Below are 23,506 nucleotides of genomic sequence, written 5' to 3' on the forward strand. Positions count from 1 at the left end.
CATGACAAGACGTAGAAAACACATGACAAGACGTAGAAAACACATGACAAGACGTAGAAAACACATGACAAGACGTAGAAAACACATGACAAGACGTAGAAAACACACGACAAGACGTAGAAAACACACGACAAGACGTAGAAAACACACGACAAGCTGTAGAAAACACATGACAAGACGTAGAAAACACATGACAAGACGTAGAAAACACATGACAAGACGTAGAAAACACATGACAAGACGCAGAAAACACATGACAAGACGTAGAAAACACACGACAAGACGTAGAAAACACATGACAAGCTGTAGAAAACACATGACAAGACGTAGAAAACACATGACAAGACGTAGAAAACACATGACAAGACGCAGAAAACACATGACAAGACATGGAAAACACATGACAAGACGTAGAAAACACACGACAAGCTGTAGAAAACACATGACAAGACGTAGAAAACACATGACAAGACGTAGAAAACACATGACAAGACGCAGAAAACACATGACAAGACGTAGAAAACACATGACAAGACGTAGAAAACACATGACAAGCTGTAGAAAACACATGACAAGACGTAGAAAACACATGACAAGACGTAGAAAACACACGACAAGACGTAGAAAACACATGACAAGACGTAGAAAACACATGACAAGCTGTAGAAAACACACGACAAGACGTAGAAAACACACGACAAGACGTAGAAAACACACGACAAGACGTAGAAAACACATGACAAGACGTAGAAAACACATGACAAGACGTAGAAAACACACGACAAGACGTAGAAAACACATGACAAGACGTAGAAAACACATGACAAGACGTAGAAAACACACGACAAGACGTAGAAAACACATGACAAGCTGTAGAAAACACACGACAAGACGTAGAAAACACATGACAAGACGTAGAAAACACACGACAAGACGTAGAAAACACATGACAAGCTGTAGAAAACACATCTAGTCAAACATCTAGTCTTGTTCAGATCACTGTGTCTCAAACATCTAGTCTTGTTCAGATCACTGTGTCTCAAACATCTAGTCTTGTTCAGATCACTGTGTCTCAAACATCTAGTCTCGTTCAGATCACTGTGTCTCAAACATCTAGTCTCTCGTTCAGATCACTGTGTCTCAAACATCTAGTCTTGTTCAGATCACTGTGTCTCAAACATCTAGTCTCTCTTGTTCAGATCACTGTGTCACTTGTATTTATGCTTTTATTAAAATCTCTCGTCATCAATTCTAGCCTTTTTCCTGTCCTAAATAAATACAATGTAAACATATTTACCTGAAGCCTTGTTTGACTTAGCAGCATGATACGTTTGATCTTCACCCAGATAAATAAACATTTCACTGTTCAACTGTCAGGTTTGGTAATGCACTTTAATTCATTTAAAACATTATACGATGGAATAGAGCACTTGAAAATACTTGTTTTTCACAAGATACCAACTGGCAAAAATATTACAAAAATATATTTAGGTTAAAATACAATACCAGGCTGTACAATGGCATTGTCCTCAGTGTCAGATGTCATTATACAGTTCAGTGAAAAAACTATGGCCTGAGAATCGATTTATGTGGAATCTATTCTATATCTCTGTGTTCAATCAAATACAGAAAATGAGAAATGTTTTGTAAAAACTGTAGCTGCTTGTTCTAGATGTTTCTATGGTAACTGTCCTGTTGAGACCAGAGCTGCTGTTTGTTCCAGATGTTTCTATGGTAACTGTCTTGTTGAGACCAGAGCTGCTGCTTGTTCTAGATGTTTCTATGGTAACTGTCCTGTTGAGACCAGAGCTGCTGTTTGTTCCAGATGTTTCTATGGTAACTGTCTTGTTGAGACCAGAGCTGCTGCTTGTTCTAGATGTTTCTATGGTAACTGTCCTGTTGAGACCAGAGCTGCTGTTTGTTCCAGATGTTTCTATGGTAACTGTCTTGTTGAGACCAGAGCTGCTGCTTGTTCTAGATGTTTCTATGGTAACTGTCCTGTTGAGACCAGAGCTGCTGCTTGTTCCAGATGTTTCTATGGTAACTGTCCTGTTGAGACCAGAGCTGCTGTTTGTTCCAGATGTTTCTATGGTAACTGTCCTGTTGAGACCAGAGCTGCTGCTTGTTCCAGATGTTTCTATGGTAACTGTCCTGCTGAGACCAGAGCTGCTGCTTGTTCCAGATGTTTCTATGGTAACTGTCCTGTTAAGACCAGAGCTGCTGCTTGTTCTAGATGTTTCTATGGTAACTGTCCTGTTGAGACCAGAGCTGCTGCTTGTTCCAGATGTTTCTATGGTAACTGTCCTGTTAAGACCAGAGCTGCTGCTTGTTCCAGATGTTTCTATGGTAACTGTCCTGTTAAGACCAGAGCTGCTGTTTGTTCCAGATGTTTCTATGGTAACGGTCTTGTTAAGACCAGAGCTGCTGCCTATTCCAGATGTTTCTATGGTAACTGTCCTGTTGAGACCAGAGCTGCTGCTTGTTCCAGATGTTTCTATGGTAACTGTCCTGTTGAGACCAGAGCTGCTGTTTGTTCCAGATGTTTCTATGGTAACGGTCCTGTTGAGAGCTGTTCCTGAATCAGTGTGTATTCATGTATATAACATTACATGCATCCGTCTCATCTCACAACTTCAATCATCTGTTCATTTTCCTAATAAGACTAAAGATGTGCCTAAGTAGAGTCTGGTAACCATGGTGATAACACCCAGGATGTATAGTAAGATGGTCAGTCCAGAGGGTCTGCATGCAGGTTAAATCCATGAAAAGCACCACAATCTGATCCCGAGTCAGTGTTAAAGTTTTATGCTGATGTTGACCTGTTACTCTGCCTCCTGCACCTCCTTACTCTTCAACCGCCCCCCTTCCTCCACAATAATCTGACCCAGAATCAGAAGTTTTATGTAGTTCTATGCTGATGTACCGCAGGGCTGAGCAGCTGTTCCCAGACCTGTTGTTCCTCCTGCTCCTCCACCACCACCTCATCCATGTTGATGTACCGCAGGGCTGAGCAGCTGTTCCCAGACCTGTTGTTCCTCCTGCTCCTCCACCACCACCTCATCCATGTTGATGTACCGCAGACCAAAGCAGCTGTTCCCAGACCTGTTGTTCCTCCTGCTCCTCCACCACCTCATCCATGTTGATGTACCGCAGGGCTGAGCAGCTGTTCCCAGACCTGTTGTTCCTCCTGCTCCTCCACCACCTCATCCATGTTGATGTATCGCAGGGCTGAGCAGCTGTTCCCAGACCTGTTCCTCCTCCTACTTCTCCACCTCATCTATGCTGACGTGGCACAAGCCTGAGCGGCTGCTCCCAGACCACCTCCACCTGCTCCACAGGCAGCCAGGTCCAGCAAGGCCAGCTCCCTGACCTCCTCCAGGAGAGAGTAGAGGTTGGGACATTTACTCTGTCTGAACTCTCTCTCCTCCTTGGACAGTTTGGAGGCCCGGCCCCTCTTCTCCTCCGCCTGCTGAGAAGCCTCCTCTGCCTGCCGAACCACCTCCTGGACCAGCTGGGACCGGCCCCTAGCCCCCTGGGGCTGGGGGGTCTGGGCCTGAGTCTCGGGGGCCTGGTGGGGCCTGTTGCTGACCACTTCCAGACGGATTGTGTCTGAGTGACAACGTGATGGTTGTACTGAGATACGCACCTGAGGGGAAGAGGATAGAACTAGCATTAGTTCATCTGTAAACACCTGAAGCCTGAGGAGCAGCTGGTTAGACGAATCAGAGGTAGGTTAGAGTAGGGCGGGAACAAAATCCTGCAGGAAGATCGCTCTCCAGGAGGAACGTAGGCCCCCTCAGGGCCTGTATTCACAAAGCGTCTCAAGAGACCCTCCTCTTCAAAACTGATCCTATAACAGCACTCCGAGTCTTCAGACACTTTGTAAAGTAATTGAGTACAACTCACGGTGATGTGTTGGAACAGGTTGAAGGTGGAGGTGCCAGCAGCAGTAATGGTAGTGATGTGGTCCAGGTATCTCTGTAGAGAACCAGTCTGCCAGTCACATCCTCCATCCTGTCTCTCACTCACCACCTGGCCCTCTCTGTTCTTCAGGTACACTGCCCCCTTCAGGCCATACCTGGGAACACACACAGTTGTCAGTGTGTTACAGTAGTCTTTTTAATCAACCTATTTATCAATATTTTTTGAGGAATATCTCAACATAAATCCCTGTACAGAGTATAGTGATTTCTACTGTATGTTTTTGCTCAGTTCAATGCTAGCCTGGTCTGAGATATATTGGTGCTGTCTTGTCAACTCCTATGATTTACTGGTTGGCAATGACCATATGAGTTGGTAAGACAGTGCCAACAGATCTGGGACCAGTTCTACTGTTATGACCATATGAGTTGGTAAGACAGCACCAACAGATCTGGGACCAGCTCTACTGTTATGACCTCACTGTTATGACCCCACTGTTATGACCTCACTGTTATGACCTTACTGTGGTATGAAGACCAGTTCTACTGTTATGACCTCACTGTTATGACCTTACTGTGGTATGAAGACCAGTTCTACTGTTATGACCTCACTGTTATGACCTCACTGTTATGACCTCACTGTTATGACCTTACTGTTATGACCTCACTGTGATATGAAGACCAGTTCTACTGTTATGACCTCACTGTTATGACCTCACTGTTATGACCTTACTGTTATGACCTTACTGTGATATGAAGACCAGTTCTACTGTTATGACCTTACTGTTATGACCTCACTGTGATATGAAGACCAGTTCTACTGTTATGACCTTACTGTTATGACCTCACTGTTATGACCTTACTGTTATGACCTCACTGTGATATGAAGACCAGTTCTACTGTTATGACCTTACTGTTATGACCTCACTGTGATATGAAGACCAGTTCTACCGTTATGACCTTACTGTTATGACCTCACTGTTATGACCTTACTGTTATGACCTTACTGTTATGACCTCACTTTGATATGAAGACCAGTTCTACCGTTATGACCTTACTGTTATGACCTCACTGTTATGACCTTACTGTTATGACCTCACTTTGATATGAAGACCAGTTCTACTGTTATGACCTCACTGTGATATGAAGACCAGTTCTACTGTTATGACCTTACTGTTATGACCTTACTGTTATGACCTTACTGTTATGACCTCACTGTTATGACCTTACTGTGGTATGAAGACCAGTTCTACTGTTATGACCTCACTGTTATGACCTTACTGTTATGACCTCACTGTTATGACCTCACTGTTATGACCTTACTGTGATATGAAGACCAGTTCTACTGTTATGACCTCACTGTTATGACCTCACTGTTATGACCTCACTGTGATATGAAGACCAGTTCTACTGTTATGACCTTACTGTTATGACCTTACTGTTATGACCTTACTGTTATGACCCCACTGTTATGACCTCACTGTTATGACCTTACTGTGATATGAAGACCAGTTCTACTGTTATGACCTCACTGTGATATGAAGACCAGTTCTACTGTTATGACCTTACTGTTATGACCCCACTGTTATGACCTCACTGTTATGACCTCACTGTTATGACCTTACTGTTATGACCTTACTGTTATGACCTTACTGTTATGACCCCACTGTTATGACCTCACTGTTATGACCTTACTGTGATATGAAGACCAGTTCTACTGTTATGACCTCACTGTGATATGAAGACCAGTTCTACTGTTATGACCTCACTGTTATGACCTTACTGTGGTATGAAGACCAGTTCTACTGTTATGACCTCACTGTTATGACTTTACTGTTATGACCTTACTGTTATGACCTTACTGTTATGACCTTACTGTGGTATGAAGACCAGTTCTACTGTTATGACCTCACTGTGATATGAAGACCAGTTCTACTGTTATGACCTCACTGTTATGACCTCACTGTGGTATGAAGACCAGTTCTACTGTTATGACCTCACTGTTATGACCTCACTGTTATGACCTCACTGTTATGACCTTACTGTGGTATGAAGACCAGTTCTACTGTTATGACCTCACTGTTATGACCTCACTGTTATGACCTTACTGTTATGACCTTACTGTTATGACCTTACTGTGGTATGAAGACCAGCATGCCGTTGGCTCTGATGGTGTAGATGACCGCGTCGGCCACACAGCGCTCGTCTGTCTCTGGGTCTTTGTCTCTGAAGTAGAGACACTGGAAAAGCTCTGTGGACACCTTCTGGGCATGCTGTGCTGCCTAGGGGGTCAGAGGGTAGAGGTCAGGGGTCAATGTCAGAAGATAACCATCCTCACAGGGGACTTTCTACAGTGCTCTATGCTCCCATGCCATTTATTGAAACAACGTTGACCCTTAGGTCTTCATCACCCCCAAGTCGTCCATTTGAAGATGAATAAAATAACAGAAGTATGACATCTTCTCTTATCTCATCGGATCTTATTTTGTTTTTTTAATGCTATTGTGGATGTTTGGTATTGCTACGATTACTGACCCTGTTCTTGTTGTTGATTTGCTGAGCCACCTCCTCCAACTCTTTGTTACTGGCTAAGGCCTTGGCTGGCCCCGCCCCCTTCTCCGTGGCGATGGCTGCGGTGAGCAGGCGGTGGACGATCATGTCGGCATAGCGACGGATGGGAGAGGTGAAGTGGGTGTATCGTTCCAGAGCCAGACCTGAAGGAAGGGACACAGAGGTAAACACATCATCTCTGTCCAGATATAACCTGAAGGAAGGGTTAGGGTTAGTGGGTCATCTCTGTCCAGATATAACCTGAAGGAAGGAACACAGAGGTAAACACATCATCTCTGTCCAGATATAACCTGAAGGAAGAGACACAGAGGTAAACACATCATCTCTGTCCAGATATAACCTGAAGGAAGAGACACAGAGGTAAACACATCATCTCTGTCCAGATATAACCTGAAGGAAGGGACACAGAGGTAAACACATCATCTCTGTCCAGATATAACCTGAAGGAAGGGACACAGAGGTAAACACATCATCTCTGTCCAGATATAACCTGAAGGAAGAGACACAGAGGTAAACACATCATCTCTGTCCAGATATAACCTGAAGGAAGGGACACAGAGGTAAACACATCATCTCTGTCCAGATATAACCTGAAGGAAGGGACACAGAGGTAAACACATCATCTCTGTCCAGATATAACCTGAAGGAAGAGACACAGAGGTAAACACATCATCTCTGTCCAGATATAACCTGAAGGAAGAGACACAGAGGTAAACACATCATCTCTGTCCAGATATAACCTGAAGGAAGGGACACAGAGGTAAACACATCATCTCTGTCCAGATATAACCTGAAGGAAGAGACACAGAGGTAAACACATCATCTCTGTCCAGATATAACCTGAAGGAAGAGACACAGAGGTAAACACATCATCTCTGTCCAGATATAACCTGAAGGAAGGAACACAGAGGTAAACACATCATCTCTGTCCAGATATAACCTGAAGGAAGGAACACAGAGGTAAACACATCATCTCTGTCCAGATATAACCTGAAGGAAGGGACACAGAGGTAAACACATCATCTCTGTCCAGATATAACCTGAAGGAAGGGACACAGAGGTAAACACATCATCTCTGTCCAGATATAACCTGAAGGAAGGGACACAGAGGTAAACACATCATCTCTGTCCAGATATAACCTGAAGGAAGGGACACAGAGGTAAACACATCATCTCTGTCCAGATATAACCTGAAGGAAGAGACACAGAGGTAAACACATCATCTCTGTCCAGATATAACCTGAAGGAAGGGACACAGAGGTAAACACATCATCTCTGTCCAGATATAACCTGAAGGAAGAGACACAGAGGTAAACACATCATCTCTGTCCAGATATAACCTGAAGGAAGAGACACAGAGGTAAACACATTATCTCTGTCCAGATATAACCTGAAGGAAGGAACACAGAGGTAAACACATCATCTCTGTCCAGATATAACCTGAAGGAAGGGACACAGAGGTAAACACATCATCTCTGTCCAGATATAACCTGAAGGAAGAGACACAGAGGTAAACACATCATCTCTGTCCAGATATAACCTGAAGGAAGGGACACAGAGGTAAACACATCATCTCTGTCCAGATATAACCTGAAGGAAGAGACACAGAGGTAAACACATCATCTCTGTCTAGATATAACCTGAAGGAAGAGACACAGAGGTAAACACATCATCTCTGTCCAGATATAACCTGAAGGAAGAGACACAGAGGTAAACACATCATCTCTGTCCAGATATAACCTGAAGGAAGGGACACAGAGGTAAACACATCATCTCTGTCCAGATATAACCTGAAGGAAGGGACACAGAGGTAAACACATCATCTCTGTCCAGATATAACCTGAAGGAAGAGACACAGAGGTAAACACATCATCTCTGTCCAGATATAACCTGAAGGAAGGGACACAGAGGTAAACACATCATCTCTGTCCAGATATAACCTGAAGGAAGGAACACAGAGGTAAACACATCATCTCTGTCCAGATATAACCTGAAGGAAGGGACACAGAGGTAAACACATCATCTCTGTCCAGATATAACCTGAAGGAAGGGACACAGAGGTAAACACATCATCTCTGTCCAGATATAACCTGAAGGAAGGGACACAGAGGTAAACACATCATCTCTGTCCAGATATAACCTGAAGGAAGAGACACAGAGGTAAACACATCATCTCTGTCCAGATATAACCTGAAGGAAGGAACACAGAGGTAAACACATCATCTCTGTCCAGATATAACCTGAAGGAAGGGACACAGAGGTAAACACATCATCTCTGTCTAGATATAACCTGAAGGAAGAGACACAGAGGTAAACACATCATCTCTGTCCAGATATAACCTGAAGGAAGAGACACAGAGGTAAACACATCATCTCTGTCCAGATATAACCTGAAGGAAGGAACACAGAGGTAAACACATCATCTCTGTCCAGATATAACCTGATGCTCCTGAGAGTAGATCTGTCCAGATATAACCTGATGCCCCTTCCCCCTCGGCCCTGAGAGTAGATCTGTCCAGATATAACCTGGGCCCTGAGAGTAGATCTGTCCAGATATAACCTGATGCTCCTGGGCCCTGAGAGTAGATCTGTCCAGATATAACCTGATGGCCCTGAGAGTAGATCTGTCCAGATATAACCTGGGCCCTGAGAGTAGATCTGTCCAGATATAACCTGGGCCCTGAGAGTAGATCTGTCCAGATATAACCTGGGCCCTGAGAGTAGATCTGTCCAGATATAACCTGATGCTCCTGAGAGTAGATCTGTCCAGATATAACCTGATGCTCCTGGGCACTGAGAGTAGATCTGTCCAGATATAACCTGGGCCCTGACAGTAGATCTGTCCAGATATAACCTGATGCTCCTGGGCCCTGAGAGTAGATCTGTCCAGATATAACCTGATGCTCCTGGGCCCTGAGAGTAGATCTGTCCAGATATAACCTGATGCTCCTGGGCCCTGAGAGTAGATCTGTCCAGATATAACCTGATGGCCCTGAGAGTAGATCTGTCCAGATATAACCTGGGCCCTGAGAGTAGATCTGTCCAGATATAACCTGGGCCCTGAGAGTAGATCTGTCCAGATATAACCTGGGCCCTGAGAGTAGATCTGTCCAGATATAACCTGATGCTCCTGAGAGTAGATCTGTCCAGATATAACCTGATGCTCCTGGGCACTGAGAGTAGATCTGTCCAGATATAACCTGATGCTCCTGAGAGTAGATCTGTCCAGATATAACCTGATGCTCCTGAGAGTAGATCTGTCCAGATATAACCTGATGCTCCTGAGAGTAGATCTGTCCAGATATAACCTGATGCTCCTGAGAGTAGATCTGTCCAGATATAACCTGATGGCCCTTCCTCCTGGGCCCTGAGAGTAGATCTGTCCAGATATAACCTGATGCTCCTGAGAGTAGATCTGTCCAGATATAACCTGATGGCCCTTCCTCCTGGGCCCTGAGAGTAGATCTGTCCAGATATAACCTGATGCCCCTTCCTCCTGGGCCCTGAGAGTAGATCTGTCCAGATATAACCTGATGGCCCTTCCTCCTGGGCCCTGAGAGTAGATCTGTCCAGATATAACCTGATGGCCCTTCCTCCTGGGCCCTGAGAGTAGATCTGTCCAGATATAACCTGATGCTCCTGAGAGTAGATCTGTCCAGATATAACCTGATGCCCCTTCCCCCTGGGCCCTGAGAGTAGATCTGTCCAGATATAACCTGGGCCCTGAGAGTAGATCTGTCCAGATATAACCTGATGTCCCTGGGCCCTGAGAGTAGATCTGTCCAGATATAACCTGATGTCCCAGGGCCCTGAGAGTAGATCTGTCCAGATATAACCTGATGCCCCTGGGCCCTGAGAGTAGGTCTGAAAGAACTGGAGAGGTATTTACAATATGGTGAAAACTTCACCTAGCCAAAAGACAAGGTAGAGCCACTGTCAAATTGCTAGTGATAGTACTGGTCCTGAGGACATTAGTTACCATAGTGATAGTACTGGTCCTGAAGACATTAGTTACCATAGTGATAGTAGTGGTCCTGAGGACATTAGCTACCATAGTGATAGCAATGGTCCTGAGGACATTAGTTACCATAGTGATAGTACTGGTCCTGAGGACATTAGTTACCATAGTGATAGTACTGGTCCTGAGGACATTAGTTACCATAGTGATAGTACTGGTCCTGAAGACATTAGTTACCATAGTGATAGTAGTGGTCCTGAGGACATTAGTTACCATAGTGATAGTAGTGGTCCTGAGGACATTAGTTACCATAGTGATAGTACTGGTCCTGAGGACATTAGTTACCATAGTGATTGTACTGGTCCTGAGGACATTAGTTACCATAGTGATAGTACTGGTCCTGAGGACATTAGTTACCATAGTGATAGTAGTGGTCCTGAGGACATTAGTTACCATAGTGATAGTACTGGTCCTGAGGACATTAGTTACCATAGTGATAGTACTGGTCCTGAGGACATTAGTTACCATAGTGATAGTACTGGTCCTGAGGACATTAGCTACCATAGTGATAGCAATGGTCCTGAGGACATTAGTTACCATAGTGATAGTACTGGTCCTGAGGACATTAGTTACCATAGTGATAGTACTGGTCCTGAGGACATTAGTTACCATAGTGATAGTACTGGTCCTGAAGACATTAGTTACCATAGTGATAGTAGTGGTCCTGAGGACATTAGTTACCATAGTGATAGTAGTGGTCCTGAGGACATTAGTTACCATAGTGATAGTACTGGTCCTGAGGACATTAGTTACCATAGTGATTGTACTGGTCCTGAGGACATTAGTTACCATAGTGATAGTACTGGTCCTGAGGACATTAGTTACCATAGTGATAGTACTGGTCCTGAGGACATTAGTTACCATAGTGATAGTACTGGTCCTGAGGACATTAGCTACCATAGTGATAGCAATGGTCCTGAGGACATTAGTTACCATAGTGATAGCACTGGTCCTGATGACATTAGTTACCATAGTGATAGTACTGGTCCTGATGACATTAGTTACCATAGTGATAGTACTGGTCCTGATGACATTAGTTACCATAGTGATAGTACTGGTCCTGAGGACATTAGTTACCATAGTGATAGTACTGGTCCTGATGACATTAGTTACCATAGTGATAGTACTGGTCCTGATGACATTAGTTACCATAGTGATTGTACTGGTCCTGAGGACATTAGTTACCATAGTGATAGTACTGGGCCTGAGGACATTAGTTACCATAGTGATAGTACTGGTCCTGAGGACATTAGTTACCATAGTGATAGTACTGGTCCTGAGGACATTAGTTACCATAGTGATAGTACTGGTCCTGAGGACATTAGTTACCATAGTGATAGTACTGGTCCTGAGGACATTAGTTACCATAGTGATAGTACTGGGCCTGAGGACATTAGTTACCATAGTGATAGTACTGGTCCTGAGGACATTAGTTACCATAGTGATAGTACTGGTCCTGAGGACATTAGTTACCATAGTGATAGTACTGGTCGACCTGGCAGGCTCCGGTAGAGAAGTAGAGGGCATTAGACATGGCCATGGTAGCCATCACCCTCAGCAGCCGGTTCACCAGCGGGTCCCGGGGGTCCACGGCCCGGTCCAGGGAGTCAGCCAGGGCCTTGTTTGACCTGGGACAGGGAGTCAAGGTTGAACTTTACTGCTATTTGTCATTTGATCTCGCCTGTACATTTTAATTAGTTGTTCTTTTGGTTGACTGGTGTGCAGACATGGGATCAAACACATTTGTCAAATATTTGTAGTTTGCACTTTTGGGAGTATTCCATTCGTTCCATTGCACAAGGCAAAACTACATAAAGTGCAAGTCAATAATTTGACATATTTAGTATGATACATGTCTGGACTGTTCCATGTCTCTGTTCAAAGACGATAATAATTCCATGCATATCGATAGTTCAACGGCTTATAACACAGTTAATAGAAGTGTTATTAACACAGCTTATAACCTGTACCTGGTGTCTATGTATAGTTAAATGGCTGGTTAGTTAGTGACACCATAGTAACAGTATACCTGGTGTCTATGGTGAAGCCGCGTGCCCGGGCACTGTCCTGTAGCTGGTTGAAGAACTCTTGGCGTGGGGGCGGGTGGTGGCGCAGCAAGGCCTGCTGGGGGAAACTCTCCTGGATCTTACGGGCCACCCAGTGGTTGGCATAGATCATGCACTCTGCCACCTGGAAACACACCCGTCTCCATCTTGTTAGCTAGGATGTGCATTGGCTAGCTCCTTGATAGGAACGACAAGCAGGATTCGTTGGCTAACATGCTATGGTTTCTACTTCTTCAAATAGTCAGTTACAACAACAAACAATACAAAAACAAACATGACAACAGTCAAACATGACAACAACAAACATGACAACAACAAACATTACAACAGTCAAACATGACAACAGTCAAACATGACAACAACAAACATTACAACAACAAACATTACAACAGTCAAACATTACAACAGTCAAACATTACAACAGTCAAACATTACAACAGTCAAACATTACAACAACAAACATGACAACAACAAACATGACAACAACAAACATGACAACAGTCAAACATTACAACAACAAACATTACAACAGTCAAACATTACAACAGTCAAACATTACAACAACAAACATTACAACAGTCAAACATTACAACAGTCAAACATTACAACAGTCAAACATTACAACAGTCAAACATTACAACAGTCAAACATTACAACAGTCAAACATTACAACAACAAACATTACAACAGTCAAACATTACAACAGTCAAACATGACAACAACAAACATGACAACAGTCAAACATTACAACAGTCAAACATGACAACAGTCAAACATTACAACCGTCAAACATTACAACAGTCAAAACTTACAACAACAAACATTACAACAGTCAAACATTACAACAGTCAAACATGACAACAACAAACATTACAACAACAAACATGACAACAGTCAAACATTACAACAGTCAAACATTACAACAGTCAAACATTACAACAACAAACATTACAACAACAAACATGACAACAGTCAAACATTACAACAACAAACATGACAACAACAAACATTACGACAACAAACATTACAACAGTCAAACATTACAACAGTCAAACATGACAACAGTCAAACATGACAACAGTCAAACATTACAACAGTCAAAACTTACAACAACAAACATTACAACAGTCAAACATTACAACAACAAACATTACAACAACAAACATGACAACAACAAACATTACAACAGTCAAACATTACAACAGTCAAACATGACAACAGTCAAAACTTACAACAACAAACATTACAACAACAAACATGACAACAACAAACATGACAACAACAAACATTACAACAACAAACATTACAACAGTCAAAACTTACAACAACAAACATGACAACAGTCAAACATGACAACAGTCAAACATTACAACAACAAACATGACAACAGTCAAACATGACAACAACAAACATTACAACAACAAACATTACAACAGTCAAACATGACAACAGTCAAACATGACAACAGTCAAACATTACAACAGTCAAACATTACAACAACAAACATTACAACAACAAACATTACAACAACAAACATTACAACAACAAACATTACAACGACAAACATTACAACAGTCAAACATTACAACAACAAACATTACAACAGTCAAAACTTACAACAACAAACATTACAACAGTCAAACATTACAACAGTCAAACATTACAACAGTCAAAACTTACAACAACAAACATTACAACAGTCAAACATTACAACAACAAACATTACAACAACAAACATTACAACAACTAACATTACAACAGTCAAACATGACAACAGTCAAACATTACAACAGTCAAACATGACAACAACAAACATTACAACAACAAACATTACAACAACAAACATGACAACAGTCAAACATTACAACAGTCAAACATTACAACAGTCAAACATTACAACAACAAACATTACAACAACAAACATTACAACAGTCGAAATCACAATTGTATGTATGTTTTTTTCTTCAACGTAACCTTTTTTTTGTGGCACAAGAAAACAGTGAACAGAAATATGAATTCAAACGTCTGTTGCTACAATGTTTAGTTACCCACCGTCTCATGGACCTCCAGTGGTTGTCTGGGCACCAGGGCTGTGATGTTCTTGTCCTCATCCAGCTGCGCCCTCACCTCTACCCCCTCCAGCTCCAACGCTCCTCCCTTGTCCCTCTGGGCACGCAGCTGTCTGGTGGACAGATGTATGGTGCATTTATGTCAGTGTTATCTAATCATTCTTTAACAATGATTAACAGAAACCCTCTTCTGGCCACGTGGGTGAGACAGTGATTATCAGAAACCCTCTAGTACCCACCTGGCCACGTGGGTGAGACAGTGATTATCAGAAAAACTCTAGTACCCACCTGGCCACGTGGGTGAGACAATGATTAACAGAAACCCCCTAGTACCCACCTGGCCACGTGGGTGAGACAATGATTAACAGAAACCCTCTAGTACCCACCTGGCCACGTGGGTGAGACAGTGATTAACAGAAACCCTCTAGTACCCACCTGGCCACGTGGGTGAGACAATGATTAACAGAAACCCTCTAGTACCCACCTGGCCACGTGGGTGAGACAATGATTAACAGAAACCCCTAGTACCCACCTGGCCACGTGGGTGAGACAATGATTAACAGAAACCCTTAGTACCCACCTGGCCACGTGGGTGAGACAATGATTAACAGAAACCCCTAGTACCCACCTGGCCACGTGGGTGAGACAATGATTAACAGAAACCCTCTAGTACCCACCTGGCCACGTGGGTGAGACAGTGATTATCAGAAACCCTCTAGTACCCACCTGGCCACGTGGGTGAGACAGTGATTATCAGAAACCCTCTAGTACCCACCTGGCCACGTGGGTGAGACAGTGATTAACAGAAACCCTCTTCTGGCCACGTGGGTGAGACAATGATTAACAGAAACCCTCTAGTACCCACCTGGCCACGTGGGTGAGACAGTGATTATCAGAAACCCTCTAGTACCCACCTGGCCACGTGGGTGAGACAGTGATTATCAGAAACCCTCTAGTACCCACCTGGCCACGTGGGTGAGACAGTGATTAACAGAAACCCCTAGTACCCACCTGGCCACGTGGGTGAGACAGTGATTAACAGAAACCCCTAGTACCCACCTGGCCACGTGGGTGAGACAGTGATTATCAGAAACCCTCTAGTACCCACCTGGCCACGTGGGTGAGACAGTGATTAACAGAAACCCTCTAGTACCCACCTGGCCACGTGGGTGAGACAGTGATTAACAGAAACCCTCTAGTAGCCACCTGGCCACGTGGGTGAGACAGTGATTAACAGAAAGCCTCTTCTGGCCACGTGGGTGAGACAATGATTAACAGAAACCCCTAGTACCCACCTGGCCACGTGGGTGAGACAGTGATTAACAGAAACCCCTAGTACCCACCTGGCCACGTGGGTGAGACAGTGATTAACAGAAACCCTCTAGTACCTACCTGGCCACGTGGGTGAGACAGTGATTAACAGAAACCCCTAGTACCCACCTGGCCACGTGGGTGAGACAATGATTAACAGAAACCCCTAGTACCCACCTGGCCACGTGGGTGAGACAATGATTAACAGAAACCCTCTAGTACCCACCTGGCCACGTGGGTGAGACAATGATTAACAGAAACCCCTAGTACCCACCTGGCCACGTGGGTGAGACAGTGATTAACAGAAAGCCTCTAGTACCCACCTGGCCACGTGGGTGAGGGTCTCCAGGGCCTGGGTGAGCTGGGCCAGCTTGGCATCCCTCTCCCCAGGTGGTAGCTGGGCTATAGAATAATAATAATAAGAAGAAGAAGAATATAACTTTATTGACAACACAATGAGGAAATGACTTTTTGCTTCACAATAAAATGAATGAAACCAGAACATACAAACACATGTGTTCTATTCCCTCTGTAGTGCACTACTATAGCACCCTATTCCCTCTGTAGTGCACTACTGGAGAAGGGTAGTGCACTACTTTAGACAGCCTGGAGAAGGGTAGTGCACTACTTTAGACAGCTTGGAGAAGGGTAGTGCACTACTTTAGACAGCCTGGAGAAGGGTAGTGCACTACTTTAGACAGCCTGGAGAAGGGTAGTGCACTACTTTAGACAGCCTGGAGAAGGGTAGTGCACTACTTTAGACAGCCTGGAGAAGGGTAGTGCACTACTTTAGACAGCCTGGAGAAGGGTAGTGCACTACTTTAGACAGCCTGGAGAAGGGTAGTGCACTACTTTAGACAGCCTGGAGAAGGGTAGTGCACTACTTTAGACAGCCTGGAGAAGGGTAGTGCACAACCTCTGTCTCCTCTCCATTCAGCAGTATTAAAACATGATGGGTACCTAGTTCTGGGACCTCTGTCTCCTCTCCATTCAGCAGTATTAAAACATGATGGTACCTAGTTCTGGGACCTCTGTCTCCTCTCCATTCAGCAGTATTAAAACATGATGGTACCTAGTTCTGGGACCTCTGTCTCCTCCATTCAGCAGTATTAAAACATGATGGTACCTAGTTCTGGGACCTCTGTCTCTCCATTCAGCAGTATTAAAACATGATGGTACCTAGTTCTGGGACCTCTGTCTCCTCTCCATTCAGCAGTATTAAAACATGATGGTACCTAGATCTGGGACCTCTGTCTCCTCTCCATTCAGCAGTATTAAAACATGATGGTACCTACTTCTGGGACCTCTGCCTCCTCTCCATTCAGCAGTATTAAAACATGATGGTACCTAGTTCTGGGACCTTTGTCGCCTCTCCATTCAGCAGTATTAAAACATGATGGTACCTAGTTCTGGGACCTCTGTCTCCTCTCCATTCAGCAGTATTAAAACATGATGGTACCTAGATCTGGGACCTCTGTCTCCTCTCCATTCAGCAGTATTAAAACATGATGGTACCTAGTTCTGGGACCTCTGCCTCCTCTCCATTCAGCAGTATTAAAACATGATGGTACCTAGTTCTGGGACCTCTGCCTCCTCTCCATTCAGCAGTATTAAAACATGATGGTACCTAGATCTGGGACCTCTGTCTCCTCTCCATTCAGCAGTATTAAAACATGATGGTACCTAGTTCTGGGACCTCTGTCTCTCCATTCAGCAGAGCCTGGGCCAGTTCATAGTAAAGCTGGTAGGAGGATTGGATTAGTGTACTGACTGTCAGACTGGGGGAGGGAGACGGACAGGAGGGACATGCCATAACCTTTGACTTATAGAAAGTAATAACCGTTGACTTAGGGAAAGTAATAACCGCTGACTTAGGGAATGTAATAACCGCTGACTTAGGTAAGGGAACACCCCCCTGAAATGGACAAAAATGAATGGGATCTTATTGGCACCGTACGAAACATATACACGATGTACAATACCACTCAAATGGACGTCGTTTCATTCAAAACTGATTGCAAATGCCATATGGCAAATGCCAAGTGTCACATAGCAAAAATCCAATAGATGGCGAGCGCGCTCCACCGTAAATGTTCTTATTGCAAATGTAACACAAGTCAAGACCCAAGAGTAGAATTTTGAACATTTTCAAAAAATTATCACCCCCATAAAAAAGTGCTTTCTGGACTGTTTTCGAAATTCTTTCGATTTGTTTGTCAATTACAAATGTATAAGAACTGTATGAACATACTTTTGTCATATTTTATTGTCATAATTATTATTTATTTTTTTACTTGTCCATAAGGCATATGTTTTGTCCATTTGCAATATGATTTCATAGGAAGTCAAAAGTAACTTATATTTTTTCCAAATGCCATAAGAAATGTACAAATGCAATATGAAAGTATTGAAAGTGCCAAATCAGGATGTTATGTCCATTTGCCATGTACAATCATTGGAAGTCGATTTACAAAAGTCAGTGAACCATGTCCAAATGGCATGTATACTGCCCAAATGATATATGTTAAGCCATGAATCAACCTAGATGGTCTATTTGTCATGTATGATGAGGGAGAAGTGGGACTCTGTTGTTTTATAAGGATTTTTAAAAAAACGTCCAAAATGACCAGGGGCGAGCCCCTGGATGGGCATGGGTGAGGGGGTGCTTCCTACCCCGCCGTAGACCCCTTTCTCCCTCCTAAAGGCATTAAAAACTATTTTAAATATGTGCTTCTGGTAACACATTCCAAATCACCAGGTGCACGGCTGTCCATTTGCAATATGTTTCAATGGGCTTTTACCACCACGAATTTGACATGCTCAAAAATACTGCAGAAATGCAAAAGTGACTGGCCCGATGAACTCGGGATGGCTGGGCATTGATAGTGGTTCTTCTCCATCGCTCGTTGTGTTGATTTCATCATGTCCATTTGGTGATGTTTTTTCACTGTTGAATCATATTGCAAATGTACTTTCCATTTGCAATATGTTTCAATGGGAATTTACCATCACGAATTTGACATGCTCAAAAATACTGCAGAAATGCAAAATTGACTGGCCCGATGAACTCGGGATGGCCGGGCAGTGATAGTGGTTCTTCTCCATCGCTCATTGTGTTGATTTCATCATGTCCATTTGGTGATGCTTTTTCACTGTTGAATCATATTGCAAATGTACTGTCCATTTGCAATATGTTTCAATGGGTATTTACCATCACGAATTTGACATGCTCAAAAATACTGCAGAAATGCATAATTGACTGGTTCGATGAACTCGAGATGGCCGGGCAGTGATAGTGGTTCCTCTCCATTGCTCAATGGTGACATGAAAGAAGTGGTACTCTGTCGTTTTTTAACGATTTTTAAAAAAAAATGTCCAAAATGACTAGGGGCGCCCCCTATTGGATGGGCACGGATGGGGGGTGCTCCTTACCCAACCGTGGACCCCTTGCACCCCCCAAAGGCATTTAAAACCATTATAAAAATGCTATCCTGGTAACCCGTTCCAATCACCAGTCGCACGGCTGTCCATTTGCAATATGTTTCAATTGGCATTTACCATCACGAATTTGACATGCTCAAAAAACTGTAGGAATGCGAAATTGACTGGCCCGATGAACTCGGGATGGCCGGGCAGTGATTCTGGCTCCTCTCCATCGCTCGTTGGTGTTGATTTCAGAATGTCAATTTGGTAATGGTCTATCACTGTTTAAACATATTGCAAATGGACAAAAGTCAGCCAGCAAGTCACCGTCCATCAGTCAATTAGATATCATTCTGACACCAAACTGATACAAACTGACACCACACCCACTTTTTCAAACTCGTTTAGAAGCCAACTATCACATATTTCAGAGCAGGCCCAAAATTCACAGCGCCTTCTGTTTAAACCATAATAAAAACATATAACACGTAGTTACTATCTAGCTGCGGGTCCAGTTCTGACATTATGTGTAGGCCTAGCTGAGGCGACCTCGAATCCCAAGTTTCGGCTCGATAGGTCATTTGGAGCCCGCGCAGCGACTTTAATTGGTGCTGAAAATCCACATTTTCCGGGCGTTGCTACAGGATCCTTGAATGAGCTATCGGACAGAAACGTTGAGGTCCGTCTCTATGGGCCGAGGCGGTTTCAATGCACCTAGTCTTGCGACTATGGGACTTTTCTGAATGTCGTCATTTTCGGAATGGTCAAAATAAATTGAAGTTATTGCAAATATACAAGGCTGTTTCTCGGTCTGAGAACCTTCTAGAGCCACATAACTCACCATGCACTATCGACTTGAGCTCTATAACAGGTTTCTAAAGTTTCAGAGCTCTAGGTATGACGGTTCCTTGATAGTTCGAACAAAGGCAAATATTGCAGGCTCTGTGTGTCTCTAAGCCCCACACTATGTCACTCCATCCTTGCTGTGTGGGTGTGTGAGTTTTTTTTGGAAATCTGATGGGATGAATGACTGATTTACAGTTCATGAGGGTTGCCGAATCACACATATGAAGTTTTGGAAAGATGTGACTTGGGGTAGGCTTTTACAGAAGTCTTTACGTTAAGAACTGACTGATTTACACAGGGTTGAATGCACTATTTATCACAAACGGCAGGTTGGGTATGGCAAAACACTTTTAGGGTGATTTTAACCACTTCCGGTTGCTCCAGGAAGCTTAGAATCGACACAGGTGGCCTGATGGATTGTCATCGAAGACAGGTTCATAAGGTTTCAGGTTGATTTTAGAGGAGAAGGCAATGTATTCCTATGGGGAGAGATGTCATTGTAAACTGCTTGATGTAAACACCTTCTTTTCACTGTTAAGGGTTAATGCCACATAGTCAAGGTTATGGAGAGGACCTCAGGAACGTTCCTGAGTTTGAACTGTGCTTCTAACCCTAACGGTTCTCCCTCTGTCACTCTCTCTGTAATTCTCTCTCTCTCCCTTTCTCTCTCTCCACTCTCTCTCTCTGTCTCTCCCCTCTCTCTCTACCCTCTCTCCATCTCTCTCTCTCCTCTCTCCTCTCTCTCCGTCTCTCTCCTCTCTCTCTCCCTCTCCTCTCTCTTTCCTCTCGCGCTCTCTCTCTCCTCTTTCTTTCCTCTCTCTCTCTCTCTCCTCATCTCTCTCTCCTCTCCTTTCTCTCTCCCCTCTCCTTTCTCTCTCCCCTCTCCTCATCTCTCCCTCTCTCTCTTTCCCCTCTCTCTCCTCTCTCTCCATATCTCTCTCTCCTCTCTATATCTCTCCCAATCTGAAACCAAATACACACGTAGTGGGTGTGACCAATAACGCAATTCTACGCTCTTTGCCATGGGCAGAGAGGTAACATTTAACAGTTTTAAAGCAAGTTTCCTGCAATTCTACGCATTTGTCATGGGGGCTGAGAAAAAATTTGCAGTTTTAAAGCTAATTTCCTGAAGTTCTACACATTTGGCCAAGGCTAACGCGGTGTTATTATATGTCTGAGTGACTGAAACATGAAAACAAATTTGTAATTTTAGGTTCACCATAACTGTCTAGTTTTTTTTGGGGTGATTGTTAGTTCTCAAAGATGATCTTATTTAAAAAGGATATTTTCCACATAGTTTATATACTTTATCTCAAAAAGTATTTTCCAATTTAATTGTAATATATTTTATTATATATTTTGGAGTGGTGGCTGCCGCTGCTATATTAATATAGGTGAAACACTGTCCATGTTGGTTTCTACTGTTCATCTGTCTTAGTGCCTTTATTACTGTTCAGCGATCAAGCGTGGAGGCTCATTAGGAAGTTAGGCAAATCTACCATCAGCTAGAATATTAAGGGCTGCTGTGGTGCTAAGCGAGGGAAACCACTGGAATTTGTGTGTGTACGTGTGAGGGAGGCTATTAGCTAATTTATGACAGTGTACTTCGCTGTACTTCACCATATCATTGTGTGGCCTTTGTCTTCATGGTAAAGGAAGACTGTCTGAGATGCACCCTAAAGGTTTTGATAAACACACATATGCACATTTTGAGAATTGTGTCTGATGTCAGAAAGCAACACTGTCAGGACCCGGTGTGAGAAACTGTCACTAATAGTCGGCAGAACCCAGAAGATGAGGCAGACACAGCAGTACTAGAGACGGTGGTTTAATAAAGGAAAAAGATCTTCAGGCAAAAAATATAAATCCACAACGTCAAAAGTAATGCCAAGAGAAAAAATGAATATCCTCCAAGATACAAAGAAAATCCACAAAGTGGTAAGAACAGCAGGGAAAAAACAAACCTCAAAAGAATAATCAAAAATAAACAAGAACAAAACCAGAGTACCTCAGGAAAATCCAACTTGAGAAACAAATGGTCACAGCAGGGCTGGGGCTGGGTGCTAACATACAAACACAGAGCAAAGAACTGAGGAACACTAAGGGTTTAAATACCTACAAGGAAATGAGGCACAGGTGCAAATAATAACTAGAACAAGGGAAAAACAAAAGGTTCAAAAAGGTGCAATGGGGGCATCTAGTGACCAAAACCTGAATAATCCTGGCCAAAACCTGACAAATACTGAATGTTTTTTTCCTACTACTTTGCATTGAGTCACCCAATGGAACCAACATAAATGAACACATCAGATGACAAAAGTTTCCATTTACTTTGGTTTTGACTGTTGAAAGCTGAGGCTTAATAATTGAGTTTATGAGTCAATTTGAAACTGAAAGTTACAAGCATGTGACCTGTATGTAATATATTAAAGCAGAATGTTCCCTGTGGCTATACACCACTTTGTTCTAAGCAAGGCAAACCACAGGTATTTGTGTGTGTGCGATTTGGGAGGCTATTGACTGGTCTTTTATGACAGTGTACTTCACTGTACTTCGACATGTGGCATTTGGCTTTTGCCTCAAAGACAAAGGAGGACAAGGAAGAATAACATGTTTGTTTCAAGTCTCTGAGACGCTCCCTAAAGGTATTAATAGTTTGTGAGTCAATTTGAAACTGAAAGTTACCAGCATGTGACCTGTATGTAATATACACTGCTCAAAAAAATAAAGGGAACACTTAAACAACACAATGTAACTACAAGTCAATCACACTTCTGTGAAATCAAACTGTCCACTTAGGAAGCAACACTGATTGACAATACATTTCACATGCTGTTGTGCAAATGGAATAGACAAAAGGTGGAAATTATAGGCAATTAGCAAGACACCCCCAATAAAGGAGTGGTTCTGCAGGTGGTGACCACAGACCACTTCTCAGTTCCTATGCTTCCTGGCTGATGTTTTGGTCACTTTTGAATGCTGGCGGTGCTTTCACTCTAGTGGTAGCATGAGATGGAGTCTACAACCCACACAAGTGGCTCAGGTAGTGCAGCTCATCCAGGATGGCACATCAATGCGAGCTGTGGCAAGAAGGTTTGCTGTGTCTGTCAGCGTAGTGTCCAGAGCATGGAGGAGCTACCAGCAGACAGGCCAGTACATCAGGAGACGTGGAGGAGGCCGTAGGAGGGCAACAACCCAGCAGTAGGACCGCTACCTCCGCCTTTGTGCAAGGAGGAGCACTGCCAGAGCCCTGCAAAATGACCTCCAGCAGGCCACAAATGT

The 23,506-nt window shown here is 43.4% G+C and overlaps 1 protein-coding gene across 1 annotated transcript; it reads right to left on the reverse strand.

Annotated features, from left to right (window-relative positions):
- Window positions 1–1,373: 1,373 nt before the first annotated feature.
- On the reverse strand, window positions 1,374–17,768 carry LOC120024739 (DIS3-like exonuclease 1). Its single transcript, XM_038969018.1, has 10 exons — window positions 17,639–17,768; window positions 16,279–16,357; window positions 14,628–14,757; window positions 12,539–12,699; window positions 11,983–12,137; window positions 6,456–6,634; window positions 6,057–6,202; window positions 3,907–4,078; window positions 3,130–3,646; window positions 1,374–3,056 (listed from the first exon to the last, which is right to left on the reverse strand). The coding sequence occupies exons 1-9, from the start codon at window positions 17,766–17,768 to the stop codon at window positions 3,278–3,280; spliced, it is 1,521 nt and encodes a 506-aa protein (XP_038824946.1). The 3' UTR covers window positions 1,374–3,056; window positions 3,130–3,277.
- Window positions 17,769–23,506: the final 5,738 nt, after the last annotated feature.

This window comes from Salvelinus namaycush, chromosome 30 (assembly GCF_016432855.1).
Source record: "Salvelinus namaycush isolate Seneca chromosome 30, SaNama_1.0, whole genome shotgun sequence".
NCBI classification, from domain to species: Eukaryota; Metazoa; Chordata; class Actinopteri; order Salmoniformes; family Salmonidae; genus Salvelinus; species Salvelinus namaycush.